This window comes from Lissotriton helveticus, chromosome 5_1, assembly GCF_964261635.1.
Source record: "Lissotriton helveticus chromosome 5_1, aLisHel1.1, whole genome shotgun sequence".
In the NCBI taxonomy this organism is placed as follows: domain Eukaryota; kingdom Metazoa; phylum Chordata; class Amphibia; order Caudata; family Salamandridae; genus Lissotriton; species Lissotriton helveticus.
In genome coordinates, this window is record NC_136065.1 from 1,164,979,320 (window position 1) to 1,165,006,705 (window position 27,386).

The following is a 27,386-nucleotide window of genomic DNA, read 5'->3' on the forward strand; positions in this document are numbered from 1 at the left end:
AAATTCACGGAATTTGTGGAATTTGGGTAATTTCGCATTCCGCGTAGAAAGTAAAATTGCCAAAAATCCTGTGATCTGCGGTTTCGCAGAATTTTTTGCTTGTTCAAGTTTTCAAAATGCGTGTTCACAAGATATTTCTCCCCGAGCAGGCAACCAGCATTCGCGAGCAGGAAAAAAGCATTGTGAATAGGCGGAACAAGCAATTCTGCGTGTTTGTGGAACTTTTGCGTGCTCGCGATGATTTTTTACAGTTTCGCAGACCTTTGCGTAGCGCGACTACACAAATTCCGCCCACCCTTAGAAATGTCATCCAGATTGAACAATTTGCATTCTGGAATCTATGGCATGGGTATAACAACTTATAGATAGTAGTATGACAATGAAACAATGCAGAGAAGGGGAAATAGCATAAATATAGGAACATATTTCTTTAGGATAATACATTTTCCCCTTAATTAATTGTAACTGATGTGATGTAATTTTTGTTCTTTCCATTATTAACAGTGGATAGTAAGGCTTACACACTGGATGTTGAGAGCAGTCAAGCATACAAATGTAAATTCGACAACAAATCATGCAAGCCATGTAGAGCTATGGTCAGCATTACATGCATAAGAAAACAGGAAATTAACAGATCATAGCAAACCTTTCTTTATGATGTTGACTTTAAAATGTACATGCATTGGCAAAATGTAAATAATTTGAAAGATTTTATATTGACCTAAAACAACTGCAGATTGCATGCACATTTACAGCATTGTTGGTTAGCAGGCATACGAGCACCCTAACAGAGACCCAAATAATGTGACAGTCTTCAAGAACGTGAAAAAACGTTGTACTAGGCACCTCCCCCCGGTATCCCCCACCACCACACACATATTCCAAATGACAGTAGGGTTGTGGAATGTGCATATTGCTGCATTTCTAACTCTAAAAGTATCTGAACTGAACAGTAATACTTACATTACTCAGCTGCTGTGCATTTATTTTGGCTTGTATCATTCCTGGAGTATTAGTCAATGAGCTGTACTTCACTTTGTCAATGTTCTGACGGTAGTTCACCTAGAATAGGCACAATAAGAAGATACTTTCAGAAAACCTGTCACAAAGAGCCTGTTCTTCATTCCGGTCAACTTTAGTATAATAACCAAACCAAACATAACGCAACTCAGCATAACATAAAACATTTAGAGAGCATCATTGAGGAGATTGCTTTTATTTTGATACAACCCGTAAAAGTGGCAATTCGTGTCAGTTGTGATGGGGATCTTGGCAGATGGTTAAGACGCTTGCCACTGTCCTGTATCTGGTCTTTCCCATCAATGGAATTGAATTGAAGTAAGTCACCACATTGACATATACTACAGTGACCGATCACTGCTACAACCCTACCATCATACTGGTCCTGGCCATTACCTCTACCTGGCATTACTTTGACTTGGCAAATTTATAATTGTAACTACTGTTCTAGCACTATGGGGCCCAGAGACAAACGGAGTTAATAACAGTTCAGAGCAATTATCATGATTGATTTAGTGTTCAAGTTAAAGGAGTGGCAGTCAAGGTCATTGAGTGCACCAATGTAAATTTTCATAAGGCATCAACTCTCTACTACCTATTTGGACTAAATTAGTGATATACAATTTGAGAGGAGTCATGGCTGTGTTACAGCCACTTCTGATACCAAGCAAATCTCATATATCCATGTTTAAAGTTACTTCCTAGTCATTTTGATATTCTAAAAAACTCCCTCTGATATGAATGGTTACAACATATTACCCATCTTCTCTGCTACAAATGAAAAGACAATACGTAACCTTAGAAGCTCAAGTACATTTTGACATGGCAGGTACATACAAGTTCAAGCTATGTTTCTCAGTGTGAAATAAAATGCTGGAACAAATCTCATTCTTACATCTTTTAATGGCACCAGCTTTCTTGTTGTCTGATATGAAGGCGCAAGTGTAGCTGGATAGTTGTAGTCCACATCATCATTACCGGTGTCTGATTTGTAGGCAATCTGAAAGTCAAACAAATTTAGAGATTTTTGATTTTTACACCAGCCATCACATATCTCAGTCAGGGCTATTTTGCACTAGCGAGAATCTGAAGATGCTCACAAGATTTCTGAGATATTTAGCGCATCTTTAAGATGGCTTTTACCACAAATACAAATTCCATTGCACTTGGGTGCATCAATACCTCTGTGACCTTCAAATTGTCTTCATCAAAAACTGCTAAAAGGTTGAAATGAAGCAAATAATCCACTAGGGTAAACCTTAGATTCTCCTGGTATGTTCATGTTGTTTCTCTAGAACAAATCATTGCCAATCATATATATCGAATGCATTGTTAGCCTCTTTGACGGGGCAGCTAATAGTCCTCTACATAGGCTAAGGCTCCAAATAGTCTTCTCTCACAGTCATCGTCAGTGTCTTTTAGAAATGGCGTAAAGATGAAAAATGTGTTACAGCAGAGCAACATAGGGCAGAGGAATTGTTTGCTCTAGCATGCTCATTTTATAATCTCAGAAGCCAGTGCTAAAGTAGTCACCTTTACCATCATGGCAAAATGAGACAACAGAAGTTGGGATTTGTAGACATTTTAGCAGAGAACCTAAGGTCCTGAAATGAGTGTTGCATGCCTTCTTTAGATGCCATTTCTCCCTCTCCAGAAGGAGCTTCAAGCAGATTCTCAAACTTTTAAAGTATTCATCCTTCTAGGATTAATTGTTAGCTTTAAGAAGGTGAACAGACCGTGCTGACAGATCTGCCTCTAGACAATGAAAATATAGATTGCAAGCTCTGTGTCATTAATATTAGACTGAAAGGCTGTTGATTCTCTCTTCTCACCTCTCTCTTCTGAACCATGAAATCTATTTCAGGAGGGAACATCATCTTATCCCTTTATCAGTTCCCTCTTTCTAATTGTTCTTTGTTAAACATGACAAAATTAATTGAGCTGCCAAGTCAGGTGACAACTTTCTGTACATCCATTAACCATATCAACCCCATCCCTCATATACAGCATCTCTTGATTACACCTCTAGTGTCCATGTCAGAAAAAAGCTTGGATCCTCAGTAAAAATAACATATACACTCATAAAAGTGTGATGAAAAAAACTTGTAAAGTCACTAGTAGGTAAAAGAAAGGCATAGCTATGACTAAGCTATGAGGCCTGACTGCGTGAGGTATGTTTTAAGAAAATAACTTTTGTTATGAAATGAAAGATGTATAAAGAGAGTAACTGGTTGGTGTATCAAACCCCACTAGCATTTGTCTTGAATCCATAGATGTAGCAATGTAGATAGTGGGTTTGGTACTAACCTTGTCTTATAAACGTGTATAATTATAGATATGTTTGCTCAGATGTTTTGCAGGGACATATTAACCCCTTCGACGCTGATGACGAGCTGGGCTCGTCATGAGGTAGCCTCCTCGCACGCTCATGACGAGCCCAGCTCGTCATGTAACATGCACTTTACAAATTCTCAGCGTACGAGCGGAATTCCGCCCGCACGCATCAGGTTAAGGATTTTGGGGGCCCTCTCCCAAACGTATTTTGTGGAGGTTTGTTTGAAACAGCTTTAAATTTATGATCCAATTTTAGATCTTTCATGCCTTCTTTGGCCAGTTCACTGACAGTGCACAGGGACACTGCTCCAAATTCAAAATGTGTTTACATCTGATATTCAAAGATAGTGATGTGAGTTTTCAATATTAGCTAGTGAAAATGTACAACTCTTTCATAAAACTGACCAGTGAATCAGTCCAGGCCCTCACCATCTGAGTCTCGCTGTAACAAGCTAACAAATCATTTTCTTGAAAAAGTTAATAGTATCTGTGCCACTCTGGCAGGGGAAATAGACACTAATGGTGTTGCCAACAAACCTCATCCAGATGGGATAACAAAGGAGAAACTGTCAGCTTTCCATGAGGTCAGAAAGGAAGACATTGAAGGGCTCATAAAAACTGTAAAATCTGAAACCCCGTTAGATCCAGCACCTCCTGACATATTTATGAAAGGTGGAAATGTAATCCTGGTCTTGACCAACATTTTAAACCACTCACTGGAGAGTCGCAACATTCTGTCTGCCTGGAAACATGCAATTGTGAGACCTATGCTTAAGAAACCATCCTTATATCCTACACAAGCTGAAAACTACAGGCCAATCTCCTTAATCCCTGGCATCAGCAACATCGTAGAGAAATTTGTTAACAAACATCTCACCTCATTCTTGGAGAATTGCAAACTTTTATATCCAACCTAAACGTGCTTCCGTCCTGGAAGTAGTACGGAAACAGTTCTGTTAGGGTCACTGAACAGCTGAAATTATCCCTGATCAAGGTGGATCAGATGCAGTTGTCCTGTTGCGTGCTCATGACGAGCTCAGCTCAATTCCCCTGCTGTCATGGGTGTTCCATTAGAACGGGCGTGGTCATGACGAGCTCAGCTCGTCATCAGCACAGCGCCACCGTGCTGCATGACGAGCCGAGCTCGTCGTGCGCACCGCGGTGCTGCGCGCGGCCTCTCCCCCTGGCCGCGGGGGAATTAGCCCAGCTGCAAAGGGGTTATACTATTGGATCTGAACACAGTCGTTGATACTGTATCCCATCCAATTCTAATGCAATGATTGGAAGAGGATTGAATTACCGGCTTAGGTCTCAAATGGTTTGCCTCCTTCCTGAAAAACAGAAGATTTCAAGCATATGAGGAGACTTCTGCTCAGATTCACATTCTTTAATGTGTGGGGTCCCTGAAGGAACATCATTGAGCCCTACGCTATTCAATCTTTATGTTTGCCCACTAGAAATAGAGGTGGGCAGTAGTCACAGAGTTTTAAGTTACCTAAAATCTCAGCGAGATTCCGTGGAGTTCAGCCCACCCTTACAAATTACCGTACATGTGCCTTGTTTGTTTAAGTATTGTCACTACTATCATGATACTATGAGTATATTGTTTTATTAAAAAGTGTAACATTTAAAATACACTAGTGGGTGGGCTTCCAATGTATGTTGGGGGCAACAAATGTCAACTCGTTAAAAAGGGCAGGAGTTGGGGACAGATGTCATTTTGCTCTATGGTACTTTTAAAAGCAACATGATGCAACGCAGAACAGGAGCTGCAGGCTCTCTTGCATCACAGATGTCACACGTGTACCCTGCAGATAAACATGAAGTCCTTACATGCAACTGTACTGAATTATGCTTCGCTGTGTGTTGTTACCAGTGTGAAGTCTTGCTGAGTGAAGTATTAGCCATTTTAGGTCATGCGTCAGGCCTCTCGCATGAGGCGTGCACGCTGATGTAGCACTGTGTAAAAAGCGAGCCACCCCCATGGGCCAGTACCGATGTACGCACTGAATGAACAATTAGTGCCCACACCGCCAGCGCTCGCTCCGCTCTGCGCACATTAACACTTATATACCAAGGAAAACTCACGAGACATATTTGTGGGAAAGCACTGTTGCAGGTTTATTTCGTACAACAGGTAGCATAAGGTGGGTCATCTTACAGGCGATCCAATGCGGCAGCCCCTCGCTGACCCGCATGCCTAAGGAGCCATCTTGCACGGTGAGTCGATGCTCAGACGGTGCAGTAAATTACCATTTTATTTCGTTACACCCCGCCCTCCCTGTCAGGGCGGAGCGATGAGGCACACCCCCGGTCGGTTCAGGCCCCCCGACCGCCCGAAGGACTAACGGGGCGCCGACGCTGTTTCCTGGAACCCCTTCGGCTCCAGTTTCTTGGCTCAGGCACCCTTACTGTGCCAGGCAGAGGTATTTAGACTGTATCCTTCTGCCGCAGAGGTACCCCTACTGTCCATCTGCTTCCAGATCGCCCTGTACTCCGCCACAGCTCTGGAGGAGGCCCCCGTCGATGACAGAGCCCCCCCACCCACCTAGCTACTTTCTGACGCTGTTTCGTGCACCTCTATCATAGTCCCCTTTGCCACACCACTATGGAGATATCTTAAAACCGTTCTTAGGACACGCCCTTAGTTACATAAGCCGCACCTCTAATGAGGATTGCGTAGACACGCCCTTAGTTACACAAGCCGCACCTCTAATGGGGATTGCGTAGATACTGTTCTTAGGCCACGCCCTTAGGTAAAAACACACCTTTGTACACAGGGTGCTGTTCTGGTTTTAGCCTCAAAGTGCTTTATTACATAATGGATACCCGGTTATCGTATGGTTACGCCCCATCTGAACCTGCCCGCACTTAATTGTGCTACGAGGGCAGGTCTCACTCTCACAGGACTAGTTACCACAACATTGATCTTGCCACCTTGGGACCTGAATAACCCATAATTCACTGACTCGGGCGCCCTCATAATAGTGTACCTGGCCCAGGGCCCTCCACCTCTTGTGAATCCTGCAGTTTGATTAGGCTGTTTACCTGCCAATATCTACAAGAGGAGCCGCATATCCTTGCTTAGCCCTGCTTCTCTGTTGCATTCTGCATGTTATTTGCAATATTTTATGGATGCTAATGGAAGACCGGTGATATTGGTCCCAGGAACCAAAGAGATGGGTATGGCAGGTATAACGTTAATGCCTGCAGTAAAAAGCCCTCATGTATCATGCAGAAGACTGATTAGTAATTGTTGTAGCTTGTTACTTGCAGCTCATAAAACTAGAATCCTTCTAACGTCCCACCGTGGACTGTGAAGGATATGGGACTCCTGTACCTTGTGACCCTCGCCGTCACATGAAACACTATGTATACTGCTGTCATTACCCACTTATGCAATGTATTGTACATGTAATGTGCATGTTACTAAAAGCGCTCTACCAGCCTGCAATGGGAGAGTAGTGCTATAGGGAATGGATAGTGCTTCATCAAACGTTATTTGGGTAAGTAGAAGGACAGAGAAAGACATCTGGCAATCTTACAGTGCCTCTACTTATATGTAGGTTAAACAAAGTCAAGGCATGTCTCTCCTAAGTCCCTGCCGTTTTGCTGCAGTATTATCCTTGTACTTGTGTTTAGTACTCTTTTGTAACATGTAACCGTAATGCGGGCACGGCATGGTAGTCTTTATGACAGAGAATTTACCGTCAAATCGTCCTTCCCGTTTAATGTTGTAAATACGGTATAATTGCTAAAAGGCCTTCAGTGCCATGAAATCTCTTTCAGGCTCTATCCTTCCCCTCAGTGAACTTAAGGGTGTTATTACAAAATGTCCTATTAGTACATCTTTCTTACTATCTGCTTAATGAGCAAGCGTATGCTGTCTTTGGCCAAATTAAATTGTGATATTAGTACACCTTTCTTACTATCTGCTCGATGAGCCAGCGTATGCTGTTTTATGTGACCAAGCAAAGCGAAAGCATTATGGACATCACCCTGTGATCAGTATTAATTACTTGCTGCGTGAACATAGTAGCGGCAACAATTATGACAGTGTCTGTCCTGGCTAAACACTGCAAGGTCATTACCAGGAATGGTTATAGCATGGCCTGGCAGGTACACCTAACAGGTGGTGGTACTCCTATCCCTTGTAACCCTCGCCAACTCATGTAACCTCTCATGTATACTGCTGCATTACCCACTTACGCAATGTATGTCCATCTATCATGTGCATGCTACCTCCAAGCGCTCCCATCCTGCTTTGGAAGAGTAGTGGTCCCTGTGAAGTATTTGCCATTTATAGCAGTATTATCCTTGCACCTGTGTGTAGTACTCTTTTTGTATTTGCCCACGTCACTTTCCACTTGTAACACTGTATGCTACTTCTCAATGCTGTTTGCCTTTGCTACTTGAACAAGTGCCTATTATGTTTGTTCACAATTATCGCTTTGCCTCATGAACTTAACGTCTGCTTTTATCAGTTTTTCACCTGTCGTCTACTGTTCCTATTGTGGAGCGCTCTCACGCCTTCGGGTAGAGTCTGCGCTATATAAAAACGCCTAAATAAATAAATGAACGCCGGTGACCTCAAGAAATTGAAAGACTGCCCCATTAGGGTGCATGTTCGCCGACCCTGCGCGCAAGTGGCTGTGACTCCTGCTGGAGCCCTTAGTGTTCAGGACCTAAACTAACTATCATCGTTGGCGGGTGTGTTTCCGCTTCCGAGAGGACCTTCGCGTCCCTGCTCCAGAGGTGCAGCTGCAAATCCTTGCGATTATGGACAAGCATGTCAGAAGTTCCTGAGAGGGGACTGGAAGGGACCAGGGAGAACAGTAAAGAGTAAACCAGTTGAGATATCAGATAAAGCAGTCTAAAAGTATTCCTCCTACACTTGCAATACGCTTACCACTCTGTCTTCATTTGGTGAGGGAGAGGGATAAAATTGGAGCACAGCAGCTTTGCAGGACTAGGGCTGAATTAAGTAAAACGTTGACTGATCCACTGCCTTTCGGAGGCTAAAAGTACCGCCGCTGCTAAGGCTGGCGTTCGCTGCTAAGGCTGGGGTTCCAGCCTCTGATACTAAACATGGGCCGGTTATGACCTTCTTGACAATGTCTTTCAGAAACAATACCTACAATGCGTAAGCTGTAGCTCGGCTTCATTTAAACGTAAAAGGACACATTCACCTTACCCTCGAAAAGACACTGTACATTAAACAGCATGTCAAACATGTAGATTGTAAACGCAACGGTCTGCTCTACCCTCATAAGTTGCTACAACTACACTGCACCTACACAGTAAATTGTGCAGTCTTCCACTTTGTGGTTTGGGAGGAAAATACTGCAGTAGATATTCTTTTGTTGATTATCATGATAAAGCCCTCTTTCTACAATAAAGGTTGACATCTTGCATGGGCTTCTTGAAGGATATGATCTTCAAATCTCTGTTGAATGGAGGCCAGTCATGTACGAACTTAAAATTCCATTCTTTTTCAGTGTGACTGGGTGCTAAGACATGGGCCTTCGACATCAGTTAAGCACATCCTGCTTAAATATAAGTCAATGAAGAAACAGAACAACTTGAGGGTCAATATCACTTTTTATGAATTGAAGGTGTGTGAAAAGGTCATTGGTTGTTCAATGGGCAACATAATGACATGACACTTGCATGGATTCACATTTAAGGGAAACCAAAAGTATGAGACAACGGCTCACTGAGCAATATTGTTTAGTAAGGATATTCCAGTGCTCAATAGCTGTTCACAAGTGCAACACATTAGATGTTGCGCTCATCGAGACTCCACTAGTTTGCATCGCCTCATCCTTTCATGAGCAGGATGGGTATTTATCACTGCGCTTTTATCAAAGGGCTTATGCAATTTTTTAAAGGGCTTCCCTACCTATTTAACAACATCCTGCACATTCACTTCATGAGCAGGGTGGAAGTCATACATAAAGTATAGGACAACAGGCATTAAAGTAGATCATAATAAGGATACGGTTCTAAAGATAAATCAAGCAATTGAGTACTGGGGAAGCGTTGTTGCTGCTTTTAATTATATAAACGTGCTAAAGATCAGCTTAAAGTTAGATTATATTGCAATGAATGAAGCTTTGTGAGTCACGGGCAAAGAGTAAATCACAACTCAGTCAAAGAACGCCCCTTTCCCCAGGCGAGCCCTCCCTATTGGCTGTTGGCGAGGAGGGCGGCTCAAAGGGGATGACGCGCTACGAGCTCTGCTCGCCCGTCGTGTGGGACTAGGGCGCTGTCCCGCCCATGCTCCCCTGCGTGTCGCGCGGCAGCGGCATTCTATTCACAGCCCAGCCCGCGCGCTCAGTAGGATTTGTGCTTGAATATCTGTCTCACATCTAACAGATTTATCTTCAGTGCCTGTGAGTCTTGATGCAGTGAGAGGGTGATCACACAGCCCACTTTGGGAGCACAGCCTATAACACAGGCCTTGGTGCACGGTGAGAAGCCTGGCTGAGCGTCAACACCACTGGGGGCAGGCGGGAGGTCAATGAGGCCCCTCTCATTGCCCACATTAAGGTTGCTACAACTCAGGTTACATCTCTATGGCAGTCACTCCTGAATACAATCAAACAAAAAATGGACAGAAACTTTTTCTCAAACTCATTCATAAATAGGAGGTGCCATCAGACTCCTTGGTGTGGTCACCTTGCCTTCGGTAGTAATGGCACAGAGCCATATTTAGGTGCCAACCCTTTGTGCTTAAATCACTTTTCACTAAAGTATTCCACATGTATGAATCCAGATAGTCAATTAGTGTGTAGAATTCTCATGTAACCTTATTAACACCTAGAAGTCTACACCACAGAACAGGAAGGAGGGAAGGCAGTGAGAAATCCGTGGTTTGATAGAGTTTCCACCATGAAGAGCATTAATGAAGGTAATAAAGTTCTTCTGACAGATGCTACTAACTACAGATTCCTCATCTTTTAAAAACTTAACAAAACAGTACCTCTCTAAAGGTGGAGTGCCTGAGTCGTGGATGTCAAACTAGAAAATCCTACATGACCTAACAGCCCTACCTGCAAGTGTGAAAATGTAGATATCCCACTCCAGAACATCCCTAGCCAGGGCTATAGTGGTGGCCTTGGCTCTGGTAGGATTTGCATGAATGCCCTCAGGAAGCTCCTTCTTGGACAAGGCACAGCTTATTTTTATGTACCAAATTATCCATCTGGATAGAGCCTATTTTTGGACTGTCCTTCCCTTCTTAACACATGTGAATGCTACAAAAAGCTGGATCGATATACAAGCTAGAAGCCGCAACTGATGAAGCTTCTCCCCTCCTTAGAGGAATGTGGTGGAGACAAGAAAGTGGGAAGCATGATGGAAAGGCGACACCACCTTTAACAGAAAGGATGCCCCAGTCGGAAGCACTAATTTGTCTGGCAAAAAGGGGGTACATGATGGTGTCCTTGTCAAAGCCTCCTGTTCACTGATATGGCGCGCAGATGTCATTGTAAATAAGAAGATGGCCTTAAGGGTCAGTAGCCTCAAACAGCAGCTATGCATCGACTCAAAAGGCATGCACATTATGAAAGTAACAAACAAATTAGGGTCCAAACGTGGTATAGTAAAATGGACAGGAGGAAACATATATGTAAGCCCTGTCAAAAAACGCATCATTATTGGTAACTTACACAGACAACCATCAAGGCCAGAACTTAGGACCTAAACATCAGGATCATATGTTGAATATGCTGGACTTTCTGTCGGGACAGAAAAGATATGAACACCTCTATGTCCAGAATGACCCCTAGAAAAGGAATTTACTCATTGGCTAAAGGTGGGCTTTCAGCTTGTTGATTGAGAACCCTGAGAAAGACAATAGTGAAATGGTCGCTCATTTGTGGCCTGCGACTGAGTCTGCTAAGACAGCTTTCAACAGCCAGCTATCAAGGTACAAGAATACGTTCACCCCAACTTTCAAAGATGGTCTGTGTCCACCCCTATCACCTTCTTTAATATCAAAGTGAGGCTGAAGGGCAGGTCGGTGCTCTAAAGGTGTCCCTTCCCTACAGCAAAGCATAAAGATCTGTATGATTGCAAGTTGCGTACATGAATGTATGTGTTGTACGTGTCTAAGGGCACCTTTCAATGCCCAGGATCTAGAGTAGAGAAGACCTGGTTTGTCTTTCCACAAGAAGGTATTCAAGAACCAAATGCATAAAATCTAACAGGGCACCAAGAAAGAGCAGTAGTATTATAATTTTCCCCACTCCTTCCCATGGACACTTTCTATTGCCCCTTTGGCTAGCAATGACTGAATCTCCTTGATGAGGATATGACCTTGTTCTGCTAAAGTCTGAGTCAAAATAGGAGGAACTGGAGGGGAATCCAAAAAAAGGGAAGCACATAACAATGCAGAACAACCTGCAGAGCCCACTGGTCTAAGGTAATGACACAGCTGTTGGGCCGGTAAAAAGAGGAAATTAGAGCTGTAGTGTGTTGGTAAGGACTAGACAAGAGGAAGATAATGACTGGCACTGTCCTCTGAAACCAGCACTCCTACTGCAGCCTCGAACACGCTGTAAGGGTTCTGAATGGGCTGAGATTGCTAGGTGGTAAGCTAGAACCCAAGGGTAGCCCCTGAATTTCCAGTATTTGTGATGGAACTGGGCAGCCGTGGACAACAAGCTCAAGAAGCAGGCTGATGCATGGCTATATAGGAATCGCTGCAAAGCTGAATCCGCCTTATCTCTGAACAACCTGCAGCCATCAAAAGTAATATCCACAAGGGATGCCTGCACGTCCCGGGGTATACCTATGGCATGCATCAAAGTATGGCATAGAAATACCACAAAATGTGCCCCAAACACATCCAATATGGTGTCCAGACAGTCCGTAAAAGGTACTTGGTTGCATCCTGTCTATTGTGAACCACCTGGGTGAAAATATTTCAGACTTTCTCCAGGAGGGTGGGCAAGTCATGCTCACCATATTTAAGAGGAAATGAGTGTATCTCCCCAACATACAGACAACATTCAGAGTGCATTGTCAAACAAGAGCATCTAGGTGAAAGTAAAGTCCACATTTGTAAAGCGCACAATCACCCGTAAGGGTCTCTAGGCGCTGGGGGCCGTCGGGAAGATTAAGCGAGCTATTGCCCAGAGTCACATGGTGCTGGGCTAACCTGCCGCCGGAGCCGGGGATCGAACCGTGGTCCCCAGATTCCAGCGTCAGTCGCCCTGGCCGCGGCGCCACACCTCTCCAGTAGGTGCTTCCATTCTCTGTCAGAAGAGGCCAAAGGGAAGCCGGAACTATGAGGCTTTGCAGTGTGGGGAGTTGTGTCATACAGGACTGATCTCTTGGTGCTGGCCTGTGGTGCATTTGAAACATGACAACTTACCAGCGGCGCTAACATGGTTCTACCATCCATCTGTCAGGGATTCTAATAGGGTTTCATTGAAAAGCAGCAGAGGCTCTGAAGTTGAATGGCAGGGTTTCAAGGTGTCTGTAAGCAAATTAGCTTTAGTTTCTAAATTTGACAACTGTAGTTCCAACACCTCTATGAACCCATACTGCAAATGGACAAGACACCTTAATGGTGACCCCAAAGATAATTTCAATTCCATTTCTGGTGAGGTATCAGGGCCACTAGCATTTTGAAGGTCTAATTGCAGTGCAGCATCAGTATAGTTAGGTGTTAAACATTCATTGTCTCCTCCTCCTCCTCATTCTCGTCATGTGAAACATTCTAAAGTTCCTGGATCGCATCTGAATTTAAATGAACAGGACCTCAAGAGGCCAAAAATCTTGACACCGAGGAAAAGGCATTGCCGGTGAATCCTTCCACAACATGGACTGTGCCTTTGTGATTTCATAATGAGACACTTGAGATTGGCTCCAGATTCTAGATCAGCATCTGGGTCTGAAGTTCAGACTGCCGTCTGAACTTATCTGGCCCGATTCACAAATGCAATCTGAGACAAAATTACATCAGCCGTCTTCAGCCAGGATAGCTTGACTCCAGTGGCTTAGTGAGCACGGGACCCAGATCTGGGCATACCCTTCCCACAAAGGGTTAACAGCAAAACACACTTTGGGCTCATATGGGGTGCGATACTTCCAGCTGGGGTGATGGTCCTTCACAACAACTCGGTCCCCAACATGGATGTTCATTGACTGGGCTCTTCAAGCTTTGCTCGCCTTGTCATTAGACACTTTTCTTCTGGCCTGGGCTGCACCTTGATCCAGCGCTGGGGGACTCCACGATGAGTCTGCAGGAACACTGTCTCTTGGCGCTCTTCAAAACACTAGGTGAGCTGGCACACACTGGGTGGTGCGGTGCAGGGTTTGACGATAGGCACTGAGAAACTGTGAGAGGCACTGCTCTGCCCGGTTCATCGTACGCATGAACCGCTCCACCTTTCCATTCGCCTGGGGCCACTGTGGTGTGATCTTTTGGTGTTGAATGCCTCTGGAGGCCACGTATTCTTAGAAGTCTCTACCTTGGAACAGCGGCTCATTGTTAGATTTGATCTCTTCAGGCAGTCTCATCATGGCAAAGACCGGGCCAGGCAGAGCATGGGCTGGTGGGTCTACCCGCTGAGGGGGTGGCGGTGGTACCACAGGGGAGCGCTGCCACCTTGAACACTCATCCTCTACTGCGGGCCTGCTTAGTGAGGTGTTGAGGCAGTAATGACTGGTGACGCCGACTGGCAGTGTGAGAGAGGATCTCTCGCTGGTCTGTGGCGTGTAGGGCAGGCACACGTGGGTGTGTCTTTGGTGCACACATCATGAGGTCGCGCTCTAGCTGCTGGTGTGGAGCCGGGGAGCCTCTGAGCATTTATGGGCCTGCTGGGTGGCTTGACCAGCCCAGGTGTGTGTACTCACACTGGGGGTAAGTCCCTTCCACAGAGAACCAAGGTGCAGGGTGGCGTGTGGACTTCTTTCTTTGTTTCCTGTTGTTTTTTTTGTGGTACTGCAGTGCAGGCCCTCTCCCCCTGGGCCTTGATGGGCTGTTGTGTCTAATAGTGGTAGGGCTGCTGGTTGGAGGGCTTATGTGGGTGAGTAGCACGTCCACGCAGGGCGAACATGCAGCCAGGTGACAGACACACCATGAGCAGCATGTGACTTCACCCGCCTTCTCTACCACGTGACAGTGAGAGCACGGCCGGGCCGAGATGCAGCGGGGCATAGGCGCGAGGGCACAGGCAACATGGCAGCGGGCCAGGGTGGCTCACGCACACGCGAGCAGGGCGGGCTTCACCTCGTGGCGCCGCTCCGCACGCCGAAGACAACAGCCAGCAGCGATGGATGAGGTGGGGGTGCACATGCCGTGGAGACGCACGCCAACGTATCTCCGCTCCGGGCAGTCAGAGTCTCGCAGGGTGGGCACCCGCTTCCAGCACAAGTGGCGGGACTGCGGTGGCAGCAGCCGGCTGTGAGCACAAGGGAGCATTTCAGATAGGGACACGACGGGGCGTGGGAGAGACCCGCCTCGTTGCCAGTGTAGTGTCTGTGGGAGTCAGGACACTAGCCAACATTGAACCAGGACACAGGCTTAGGCCAACTTAAATAACAACACACACACTGGATTATGTCACTGGGCCAAGACCCCGAGTGGTCCTGAGCCCCTTTATTTAAACACTCGGGCAAGCCTGCCCTTGGGTTGCATGGGTGCATGCAGAGAGTATGTGAACGGGCCTCATGCAGGAAAGAAGTAAAATAACACATGCCATTGCACAGAGTCTGTCTCAATGTTTTTAGTCCCAGCCTTTCATTGGAGTCTGATGTATTCTAGCACTATGGGGCCCACTTATGATGTTATGTAAAATGTTTTGATGTGTGAACACCATAGCAATTCCGAAGGCACTTACTCAATTTTTTCATGTATTTGTCCACAGGGAATATACCCCCCACCCCGCCCCATATAGAAACCACTTTGCCTACACTCGATCAGTTTGTAGAGGAGTGGATGTTCACTTCCCACTTTGGAAAGGGATTTACTCCTGCCACTGACAGGAGTAAACCTCCAGCGATTTCCGGGGTGGGAAGCGGTGGAAATATCTTTGGCAGCAAATGATTTTAGGTGTGTGAAACCAACATCTGTCAATTATAAAAGTCCTGTTACACTCCTAAGATCGGACTTACATCCACAAATAGCTTTGCGAATGAGGGCAGAGTGTCTTAGAGCCTATGCTTTTTTGCAACTAAAAAACTGCAAGCTTCTACTTGCCACGTTTTAATCAACACTGTGCATTATTTATGTTATAAATAATGTTGTGGTAACTCTACATATTTTTCTATTGTGCTTATAGTAATATGACTTGAGGGCTGTTTGGCCTCAGAGGCATGCATTATTGTTTGTTCTAAATACTGCCTGCTAACTATACATAAGTATATATCTGTATTTTAAATATAGTAATATGTTTTTTGGTTGCTTGGTCCCAGGGGCCTGCACTGTCCTACAAACAATAATTCAAGTAATCTGCTAAATGCATGGAGTACTTACATTGCTAGCCAGGCTGCCCACCTTCATGGCATGCAGCATGCGCTTGTCCATGCCCATGCCTTGATAATGGCCTTTCATTTTGTTTTGGTAGTTTTCTTTGTATTTCAGCTGCGGGGAGAAACAAAACTGATAAGAAAGTGGATCCCATCACTTTACCTCCTAATAACAATTATATATCAAGGCACGCTTTCTAGCGGTTCAAGCATTTTCCATAGAATATTCACTATTTATTTATCTTAAAAAATGAAAGCAAAAGTAAAATTGCAAAACGAAACCATGTAAAGCTCTAGAAAGAGCGAGAGAACTAAAAAGAGAAAAATAGAGATCGAGAGTGAAAGAGAGAGAAAAAGAAAGGGGACAGAAGAGAGGGGTAAACAGAGATAAAGACTGGTGGCAGGGATGGGCAGGATGTCATGCAACAAAATGAACAGGAACTCATTTGTTTTTTTAGGGCTCGCTAGCGTAGGCTGTGCACATGCGCAGTCGAGATTTTATGTTTTTTAGTACCTTTGACTAGCGGGCTTTGAGTCCCGGCCCTCTTTCCCATTAACCGGCGGCACCGCTTATGCTAAACGGTGGCCAGCCATTGGGAAAGAGGTAAGGTGTGACGTACACTTTTCTCTTTCACCGACGGCCCACTTGTACGCGCTCGTCTGACTTCCTTCTGCCGTAAAAGGATTCATATCTTTATGGGGCCATGTGTTTAAACACATGGCCCCATAAAGACAAGCTCCGCGGTGTGTTTATTTTTGCATCTGGCTTTCACTTTAAAGTGAAAGCGAGATGCAACAAAAAAAAACGCTCCAGTCTCAGGTTACTTGTTTGTCTTCTCGGAAGCGACCTGCCAGAGCAGTCCCCGCTGCTAGAGCTGTTTTCGGCTGGTGCTGCTGCAGCTCTAATGATGCATTTCTGGGAAGCAGTCATTAAGCGTCCTTCCATCAAGTGGCCGTATTATTGTGGCCTAGCACGCAGCACTGATTTAGTCTTAACCTTTTCCTGCCTTTTAAAAAAAATTCAGTTGACTGAACCGCAGTGCCAGCAGAGCATCAAGGGTAAGATAGCACCAAAAGCGCTCTATTGCTGTGCAGTGACCTGTATTATCTGGTGTTTAATCTGGACATCTTGATAGGAACTGCAGCCTGCCCTGTGCAACGGGACAACGTGCAGACATGTGCTGCCTCCGCTAAATAAATATGTAATATTTCCTACGCTGCTTAATAACACGTTATGTTGACATAGTTTGGCTTCCTTTCCTTTGTAGTTGGATATATGCATCAATTTAAATCAGCGTTTCCTCTTCTCAGGTGCTTAAAGTAACAATTGCGTATTTCTGTGCAGACCTCCCGAGTTGCAAGTATAAGTAAGCGCCTTGGTATCTGGCAGTGAGAGGGTGCGCGCGTTTCTTGATGGTAACGCCCTGTGGAGTGATGCTCTTGCACAAAAAGCCTCAGGCCCTTAAAACTGTAGTGTACTTGTCTGTATTTGTTTTTGGGGCACCTCCACACTTCTTGGCAGGTTTCCATATTGTTTTTTTTTCGCTGTTCGTGCCTGCACTGGTCATGTTTGTTTTTCGAGCATGTGATTAGTAAACTGCTCACTGACTATTTGACAGGCTGCTTGAGTATTTCAGACAAGCCTTTGCAGATATGCCTCGGGCCCCATCCAGCCCTGGTCCGAAGCCAAGGCATTTTCTCATCTGCTGTTTTATTTATTGCTCATAGTCATATATTTGGCAATGAAGAGGTTCCACATTGAAAGATGCGTTTGAAGTGCGTGGTGTGAGTGAGATAAAGTTTAGGGGAATACGAGCAGATGAGCATAGAAACACGTTAACATGTGCCAAGTAAAGGAGATTAGCGTGTTAGGCTGCACTGTAAGTTTAGTTGTGTGTGTGTGCATGTGTGTGTGTGTGTGTGTGTGTGTGACTCTGTGTGTGGCTCTTTGTGTAGCTCTGTGTGTGTGGCTGTGTGTGTGAGTGTCTGTTCAGCTCTGTGTGTGTGTGTGTGTGTGTGTGGCTGTGTGTGTGTGTGTGTGTGTGTGTGTGTGTGTGTGTGTGTGTGGCTCTCTGTGTGTGTGTGGCTCTGTGTGTGTGTGGCTCTGTGTGTGTGTGTGGCTCTATGTGTGTGTGTTGCTCTCTGTGTGTGTGGCTCTGTGTGTGTGTGGCTCTCTGTGTGTGGCTCTGTGTGTGTGTGTGTGTGGCTGTGTGTGTGGCTCTGTGTGTGTGTGTGTGTGTGTGGCTCTGTGTGTGTGGCTCTGTGTGTGTGTGTGGCTCTGTGTGTGTGGCTCTGTGTGTGTGGCTCTGTGTGTGTGTGTGTTTCTCTGTGTGTGTGTGGCTCTGTGTGTGTGGCTCCCTGTGTGTGTGTGGCTCTGTGTGTGTGTGTGTGTGGCTCTGTGTGTGTGGCTCTGTGTGTGTGTGGCTCTGTGTGTGTGTGTATGGCTGTGTGTGTATGTGTGTGTGGCTCTGTGTGTGTGGCTGTGTGTGTGTGTGTGTGTGGCTCTGTGTGTGTGTGGCTCAGTTTGCGTGGGCAATTATTTTCTTTTTCTTAGGCGTAGTATGCAAATGTGAATCAGGTGCAAAATCTCAGTATTTGCATGAACCGCTTTCTGCCTGCAGCAGACTAGAAAATTAATGAATTATACGCTGCATTTTTGCAGTGATCCATTGACTGCCACAAAATTACTGCCCAGGCATGCCAACTTGCAGTTACATTTCACAATGGGGGGGATCTTATAGGGGATGTGTCTATGAAGGGACAAAATCATAAGCCAATTGCGTTTACGAGGCATGAGGGCACAAGGTCATGAAGAGGGGTCGGGGCTTTGGGCTGAGCTCTGACTCCCAACCACACTCCCCCCAAAACAAAAGCTTCTGAAGCTACCACTAATGCCCTGGTGAGTATGTAAAAAAAAATACCCATGAAACGCAGCAGCGCCCACCCTCCAGATATGAGCTAGAAACCCACATCCCACACCGGCAGTGTGAGAGACAGCATTCTGTGTAAGAAAGACAGCAGTGTGTGAGAAACAGCAGTGTTTGTGAGAGACAGCAGTGTGTGTGAGAGAGACAGCAGTGTGTGTGTTCTAGGGAGAGCATGGTGTGAGAGAGACAGCAGTGTGAGAGAGGCAGCAGTGTGAGACAGACAGCAGTGTGAGAGACAGCAGTGTGTGTAAGAGAGACAACAGTGTGTGAGAGACAGCAGTGTGAGAGACCTTTAATTTATGTTTTGGTTTTTGAAACATAAATAAAACGCATTGTTATTTGCAATGTCAATAGCTCAAACTCGCGTAAATACAAGACCTATTGCATTGCAAATGCAATAGGTCTTGCATTTGCGAGAAATTAAGCTATTGGCATTGTAAATGACAATGCCATTTATTTATTTGGTTTCAAAACCAACACATAAATAAAAAGTTTGTCATTTACAATGCCAGTAGCTCTAGCTTTTGCGAATGCGAGACCTATTGCATTGTAAATGCTTGTTTTTAAAGTGGCATAGGATTTCCCTTGGAAAATGTAAATCCCATTGACAGGAATATTTAAATCTGATTGCTTTTACATGCTTGTAAAAATTATAGATTTAATACGGCCTCGTCAGAAATTGGCATCACTAGTGGGCATTCAAATGTAATGCTTCATTTTCCAAGAAAATGAATTCTCTTTGATGTAGCACAATAGGTTGAGATGCGTTCAAAGGTGTGTACAGGATTGTGGGAAGGGGACATGATTCCCACGAGGTGAAGTATGCAGTGGGTCAAGATGCCCCTCCCCACAGAAGAGAGGCATCCCAACAATGGTAATAAATTGCATATTACATTGCACATCTGCATTCATGGTGTATCCATGCTGTTTTTATGTGCATCAATTATAAATAAAGGTATTTATCCCTAGCCAGAGCACAATGCGCTTGATCCATTTATGCCATAAAGGGTGTAAAATGCTATTAATTACCATTGATGAGAGTGAGGCGGAGGCATGCTTCATGAGATTCATTCAGCTGTGAGCAGCCTGGGTTACCAGCCATACCAGCAGCATGTGCTCCGGTTCTGTTCCTCACCTCCCATGGGCAGCTAAGCATGGGTTGGCCCTTATTTTTATAGCATATTTTTAATACTATTATTATTAATCATTTGATAATTTGGGGGGTTTGAAACCTTTACGCATAAAATATATATAACTGCATGGGAGGGCTAATTTCTTTGATATGGCCTTTGTAAAGGGTGGCCGCCAGGCTAGGAGAGAAACTGTAGAGAAAATACTGCTATATGTGATGAGGGGTACGTCATCATTCACAAGGAAATAGCACATTGTATGCACGGATACAATTGCCAACCTTCAGCCAGTAGGGTGTTTGCCACTGTCCTTATCTGGCTACAGAAACTGATCTGAAGCAAACCTATTAACCCACACTCTAGACCATGGCTGCAGCTCAAGGGAGTTAAGCTGTTGGGGAACTGCATGGTATGATGGTACTTACATCGCTGGTGAATTTTGAGACCTTGCTGGCGTTCTGGAACTGCGGGGTCTCACAGTAGTTGATACTGTGGCCTTTGCTGCGCTCCATATCCTTCTTGTATTCCACCTGAAAGAAGGACAGAACCACTAGAAGACAGGAATTGTCAATTGCTAAGAGCAAAGTTGTCCATCAGTCAATTGTTGGTTAAAAAACTTGAAAGGTAGTGGGTCACTCACCTGACAAACACAGGAATTAGAAAAGGAAACAATGTCACAACACAAGGACTGGATAAAAAAAACTGATGAATCCATCCAGCTCTTGGTAACCCCACCTTGCTTTGATGAGGGAAGGTGACGCTGCCATTTGAAACATGCTTTCATCATAACATTCTCCGGCTGACATGACATTGGAACGCCCACCCCACTTGGACAGCCCTTCTGATGCCATGTCAGCCATTGTTTTTATGGTTCCGAACGCCATGTACAACATGGCTGTACTGGACAGAGGAAAAACGAATGCTCCCAAGTGCTGGGAAAAAAACTCCCAGTGCATCTGTGACACTGATTTTTCAATTTCCAATAGCAACACCCACTTAAAGAGATTGTCTTTGGAAAGCTAAGAATATGCCAACTGGCCTGCAATACCCCCTGGTTTGCTACCCGCTCAATGCTTTTTTTAGGGGATGGTGATGTACATGACTGCAAAGTCGCTGTGCATGTCTTTCAAACTATGATTTGAGGATCGGCTGTGATGGTGAGGCTGATATTGCTGTATTGATTTAATAAAATACTTAAATTGAAACACTGTAAAATGTAACTAAACTATTAAATCGTAAAGCAGATTGGAAATTACGTCGTACATTTCCACAACAATATAAAAGGCATCCAACTGCTCCAACTCTTGCCTACTTTACATGTTTGTCAATAATGGGATACATCCCTTCATTGGAAGAGGTCAGAGATCCTCCACATTATTTCGTGGTAACTCTTTGGTTCTGTAGGAGGGTCAGTGCCAAAACTGTATAGTGGCCGAGGGTGCTGACGATTTAGTTGAGAGAATGGTGTCCACTTTGTATGGCTTTGCTTGTGAAGAGAACATTTGTTATATTATCAGAAGCTGTATCCTGCTTTCTCTCACAAATATGGCATTGCAGGTATCTCTTAATCTTGCTGTCATTTATGGACATTTGAGATTTCAATCCAACCGAATCTGACCCTGTTCAAGATCTCTGTGACGTGTTGTGTGGACAGATCTGTGTTGCGTAGGACTTTGCCCTTGCTGTGTCATTTGCATTACCTGCCCATGTAGATTGTTTTCAAAGAAGCACTTGCAGACAAGGCAAAAAGGTATGATGCGATGTTGTGCAAGCGATGGTGCATTTGAGGTAACGTTAGTTGAATGGATATGGGATTCATTGCAGTGTAATGCAGGTGGAGTCTAGTTGAGTTGAGAGTTTTTTTGCCAACTCTGTGGCTTTAGTGCCGCGTTGTGCGTGCAAGAGATTCAGGGGGCTTCATACTTGGTTCTATTTGAGAAAGGTGAATTAAAGGCGTGATAGGAAAGATGCTGTGTACTGATTTTTGTTTGGCGGAAGAGGCAAGTGCTGTAGAGTACCGCAACAGCCCACTACAGGACATTTAGGGCAAATGTTTGGAAACTTTTCCTGGTAGAAAGTGGGTTGCTTAAAACGTAGAGTGGTTTGCCGATCTGAATGTTTGGGAGGAGGTTCATGAGAGAAGAAAGTACATGTTTATAACATTAGCTTCAAAGGGGACTACTATGTCTAATGTGATTGAATACCGCCAGTGGTGCTTGAATGGGCACGATCAATTGTGATGGACAGAGTTCTGAAGTGGAATCGTGAGAACATACAACTGAGTAGGCTGATTTTCGTTAGAAACAGATACATTTCTGTATTTGGTAGCTGATGGTTCTGTAGACTCTACAGGAGTTGACATTGCCTTGGTAGAAGTATGCCAATTGGTTGAATTTGTGTTACATAATTTTAAACAATAATCTTAGATATGACTCGTGGTTTGATTGCACAGCGTGTCTGGTTTGTTCATGATGCCATATAAAATGATGCCCGTGATATGCACAGCAAGCCATGGTAAAAGTCATACAAAATTAATAAGGAAAGCTCTTGAGAAAGGGCTGTAAGGTTATTTCCTGCACTGCATTATCTGCTTCACTCCACCCTCCAAATCAACAACTTTCTTGTAGTTTGTTGAATACAACATCTTTTGCATCCCTTCTCTCTGCTGCATCCTTCTCAGTGTGCAACTATCAACCGTTGTGTACATCAACCCACAGTCTACTTAAGGCATTTCAACAGCAATCTGTTTCACAGGTTATTACAGCACAAGATGCGAAGCGGTGAATGATTTCTAAATGCGGAAAGGAAATGCTTAAGGACTTGTCGACTCTTACCTCACTGGCAAGCTTCTTCACATTCTGGGCTTGTTTTAGGACCAAATTGTCTTCTGTTCCCAAGTGATGATACTGAGCTGGTCCTTTCATCGACAGAAAGTCTTTTCTGTATTTTATCTGCAAGGCAGGAATATGACATGAACAATTAGAGATCCTGAGCCAGGTTCCAGTTTTCAGCTGAAAAGCCACTAAAGCACAGACTTCAAATTCAGGAATAAAGGGTTCCTGCAGCTGGGCTCAATGTGAGAACAGAGAATATAGGATAACGGTGATTGTGTCATAGGTGAACCTTGCGATGTTGTATGACGTGTATGGTTGGTAAGTCATCATAAAATTAGAGTACACGTTACCTTAGCCACATCATGGCAGTATTTCTAATCTGCACTCCACACACCAGCGTTCTCATTGACTGCCCTGCCTTCATTATCTTAACATCCCTTTTCCTTGTCCCAGACATCACTTATGAGGAGAATGACACCTCGGGACATTTCCAGAAAGATGCTGGTAATGCAAGCCCTGCTCATCCTTGGCTGGCATCAGCATCCAACTTTATTCCCCTGTAACGGAGATGAGAACCTTAGGAAGCAGTGTGATTGCTAACTCAAGTTATGTTGGAAAGCAGCATCCCTCAGTCCAGCTAGTGTATCTCTTGGTGTAGTACCTGGGAAAGGATGCACAGGGATTCATTATCAGTTGAAAATGAATTGGTAATCTACTTTTGATTTAATAGCCCTCAGATACTTTTGCTGCTTCCTCTCGTTTTGCGTTTGTGCTGCCTGAAGATATCATGGGTCAAAAGCTCTTGCAGGAGCTGGTATGTCGAGGTGCAGGCGCGCAATGCCCGTTGGGCTCAAAGGGCTTCAGCCCCCCCCGTCGTGTGTGTCAGCCCGACTGAGACATCGTCCCAGGCACACACACAGCCGCACCGAGTACTGTACAGCTCTTTAAAAGACCATTTGCTTGATAATGAGGCTTTGTTGTTTTTTCATCCCTTCTTAGAGCCCCTGCAGCTCCACTCTGCCTATTGCTTGAAGAATTAGCCCCGCCGAAATGTTCTCTTAGCCGCCCGAAATTTGGGAATAAGGGGTTTCTTCATAATATTCCTGGTACTTAACATTAGAGGAGTTTTGAATATTAATTACTCAAAAGAGGGTCAATCTGTGAGTGTGGTCCATCTATTCTATGGCAACGATTGACTGCCTCAATGTGTACATCTACATCCCAATGGATGCTAGCATCATAAAGTGCACATCAGTTCAGGGATTCTTCCATTTGGCCTCAAGTCTACATTCTGTCCCGTCACTATGATGAAGCTTCTCCTTTACTTGACCCTGATGGGTTACCAGCTGACCAAGGGCATCTTTTGCTCAAGGTACATGGCTTCATGTGTGTTCACATTCCCCTGGGCTCCTTTACATCATCTGCCTCTCCTGTCCCATCTCCAAGATCACTGTGTATCTACAGCTCCAGTGGTGGTTGAATTCGTCCTCACTGTATAAATGACTCCTGCTTTATCCAGGAGTCAATAATTATGACCATGGATGTCACTGCATTCAGTTTCAGGCAGCTCTGGGAAGGGTTGACGACTAAGCCCAGATGCGGTCCCAGACGGAGGACTAAAGGTCTTTGAACTGGAGTGAACTGTTAGTAAACCTGACGGCTCTGCTGCTTTTTCAGTCACACCTGAAAAATAATGCTATGGTGGTGTAGCCGAGCAGTATGTTTTTGACCATTTAGATCAACAGACAGGGCGGGTTTGCTCCAGATCTTTTGTGTTGGTAGATATTCAGCTGGACACTTGGGCAGAAGGCCATCTCCTATTCACCTCTGCTCACATCAGTGATTTGGGAAAAGTCTGTTCAGCATGGTCTTTCCAGGATTTGTCCCCAAGCCCCAGACATTTCCAAGAGGTCTTCAAGGGATTTGCTGTTCCATACCTAGACCTGTTGCCGCTTCAAACAAAGCTCAACTTTGGTGATTATGCTTTTGCACGTGGCTGACAGTACTGGGCCCCTTTTAGTCACATGTTCATGGTTTCACTCGTAAAGTCTCTCTTTGGGTATCTGAAGACTATTTCTGCTCCCTTCCCCTCTTTGCCCTGCGGTGTGCTCACTGTACCACCATCCCTCCACTTTTAAACTTTATGTTGGTACTCAGGTGTGTTTCAAAAGTGGAGTGCCAAATAACCCATATCTCCTGTAGGTTGTGCATTTCAGTCAGACTGCTTACACTTGACCTGTATCTGTGTTTCTACTCTGAGCCATTCTGGGTTTTTGCAATCCCTGGGCCAGCTTGGGTTATCGGGATGCTACTAAAGTTTTTTTACTGACCCTTGGTTTCAGATGTGACTTTGCTAGCTCACTTCCTTCGCTCGTCGAAAGGGCCGCTAGTTCTCTGGTGTCCTTAAGTGTATCCCTTTGAAGTCTTTGGCCTCTGTGAACCAAACACTTTTGTCACTGAATGTGGCCTTCTTGGTGGTAGTCCCCCGTGCTTGTAGTAGGGAAAAGTTAGGGGCAAACTCATCCTGACGACTCATCAGTACTGTTGCACTTTGAAATCACTCTAGGACCCAGCCAACCCATCAAATGGCCCTTAAATTCAAGCTCGCTTACTGAAACTGTATTTAGGGAGGAAATCAGAGAACACATTATAGAGTACTTCCAGAATAATGACGAAACAGTGCTGGACAAATGTACTGTGTCTGCAGCATTTAAAGTTGTTATTAGAGGGATGTGCATGCCTAAACAAAAAGGTATACTGAAGACACTAATAGACCATCTGTAAAACCTCCAAAACAATCTCTAACCCATCTGGAACAGTAGCAAATTGCAAATTTGACGGAGGCCAGGTGGTCAGACATTAAACTGAAAATATTGGTATACAATGAAATAGTGGACAAGGAGATAAAACTCCTCTAAAGAAAAGCTACTGTCCATGGATACGGAGAGGGATAAGGGCCGTGCAAATCATTGGCAGACAATCTGACACATCCGTAGGTGAATAGAAGCTACAGATGGTAGCATGCACCACATAAAAGAAAACATATTCCATATATTTCAGTCCTACTATGAAAATCTCTATATCTCAAAGACCCAAATTAGAGAAACTCATCTCACTGAGTATTTAAAAGGCATTGCATTGGTATGGCTGGGAAACGGACATCAACAATTCCTGGTGCAATCTATTACAGCAAAAGAGATTATGGACACAATTAAAGAGCTCCTGAGCTGAAAAGCTCCAGGCTTAGATGGCCTGGCAAATTAATTCTACAACACATACGCCCACATTATAGCACCGCATTTCATTTTCTACAAGTCTACAATGAGGCAAGAGAAAAGTGAGAGTTCTTAAAACTATGAGAAAAGCCCTTATAGTCTATCGTTCAGTCTGGTAAGAAACAGCAGCATTGCAACTCATACAGGCCACGGCCCTTACTTAGATGTAAACATTTTAACTAAAATACTAGCTAATCAGCTGTTGCTGATTATGAGGGACCTGATGTCACAAGATCAGTCAGCCATTTATTCTCGCGCACATAATTTACACACCATTTTTGCGTTATTACATCAACTGAACTCAGACTTGGAGGCTGTCGGGGTACTGTTGGATGCTGCCAATGCATTCAACTCCTTGGAGTGTAACTAGCTTTTTTTCCTATTACAATGAATGGGGATACCCAACCTGTTCACGCAATGGATACAGCTGTCATACAGTAGTTTCAGAGCAAGGATATATGCTAATGATATGACATCAGACCCAATTACATAGAAGCAAAGCATAGGAAAGGCATGTCATTGTCCCTGCCCTGGCATTAGAGACTCTGGAGTGTCGCTTACAACATCATTTATATAAAGCAATTTGTTTTGTAGAAATTGCTCATTTCACTTAACGCAGAAAATATGGTAATGTATGGCAAAACTCCAAAGAGACTGTATCTCCTATTATTAGAGAATATGTATGCTTTGAACTTTCCTCTGGGTTACAAATAAATTGGTAAAAGTCTGTAAACCCTCTTGTGACACATACCATGGGTTGCTGTAATGGAGCATACCCATTGGAGCGGGCCACAGATGATATCTAGGAGTTTGCGCTACTAGAGATGGTGAGGCTATTATCAGGGAAAATTAGTAAAAAGCATTGACTAAATTAGAATCTCAGTTTCGATACCGCTATTGCTGGCTGCCAGAATATGTAATAATGAAGATGGTAGTCCTGCCAAGGTTCCTTTACATATTTAACAATATCCTGCTGATATTAAATCAACAATGTATTTAACTCCTTTGATCACTGCTTGTTAAATTGGCATGGGCGGGCAAGCAGCCAGGGTTGAAGTGAGAGATGTTCGCCTCGCCATACGATCAAGGCTGCTTTCCAGCACCTGATATGGAGCTGTATTATTTATGTGCACAATATGAGCAGCGTTGGCACTACCCCACAACTGTCACACCTGGCGATCGAATGAGAGAGAGTATCGCAGGTCCCACTAATAGCCATGCTACCTCAGCAATGCCATATAGAGAGTGGGTGATCGATACAGTAAAATATACAGTACATGAATGGCATAAAATTAAAGACAGGGCTCACTTAAGTGTCCTTTACGTGCTAGATCTCTCACTGGTGCATCACCCTAAATTTACCGCCATGGGGAGGACAAACCA

At 44.5% G+C, this 27,386-nt stretch overlaps 1 protein-coding gene across 1 annotated transcript in view; it reads right to left on the reverse strand.

Moving 5' to 3' along the window:
* Window positions 1-27,386, reverse strand: part of NRAP (nebulin related anchoring protein) — a 417,859-nt gene that overhangs the window by 249,952 nt on the left and 140,521 nt on the right. Inside the window, exons 11-15 of the mRNA XM_078643841.1 lie at window positions 22,729-22,845; window positions 20,320-20,424; window positions 15,845-15,952; window positions 1,916-2,020; window positions 964-1,062 (exon numbers count right to left, since the gene is read on the reverse strand). Coding sequence (XP_078499967.1) covers window positions 964-1,062; window positions 1,916-2,020; window positions 15,845-15,952; window positions 20,320-20,424; window positions 22,729-22,845 — 534 coding nt within the window. The remainder of the gene's footprint in view (window positions 1-963; window positions 1,063-1,915; window positions 2,021-15,844; window positions 15,953-20,319; window positions 20,425-22,728; window positions 22,846-27,386) is intronic.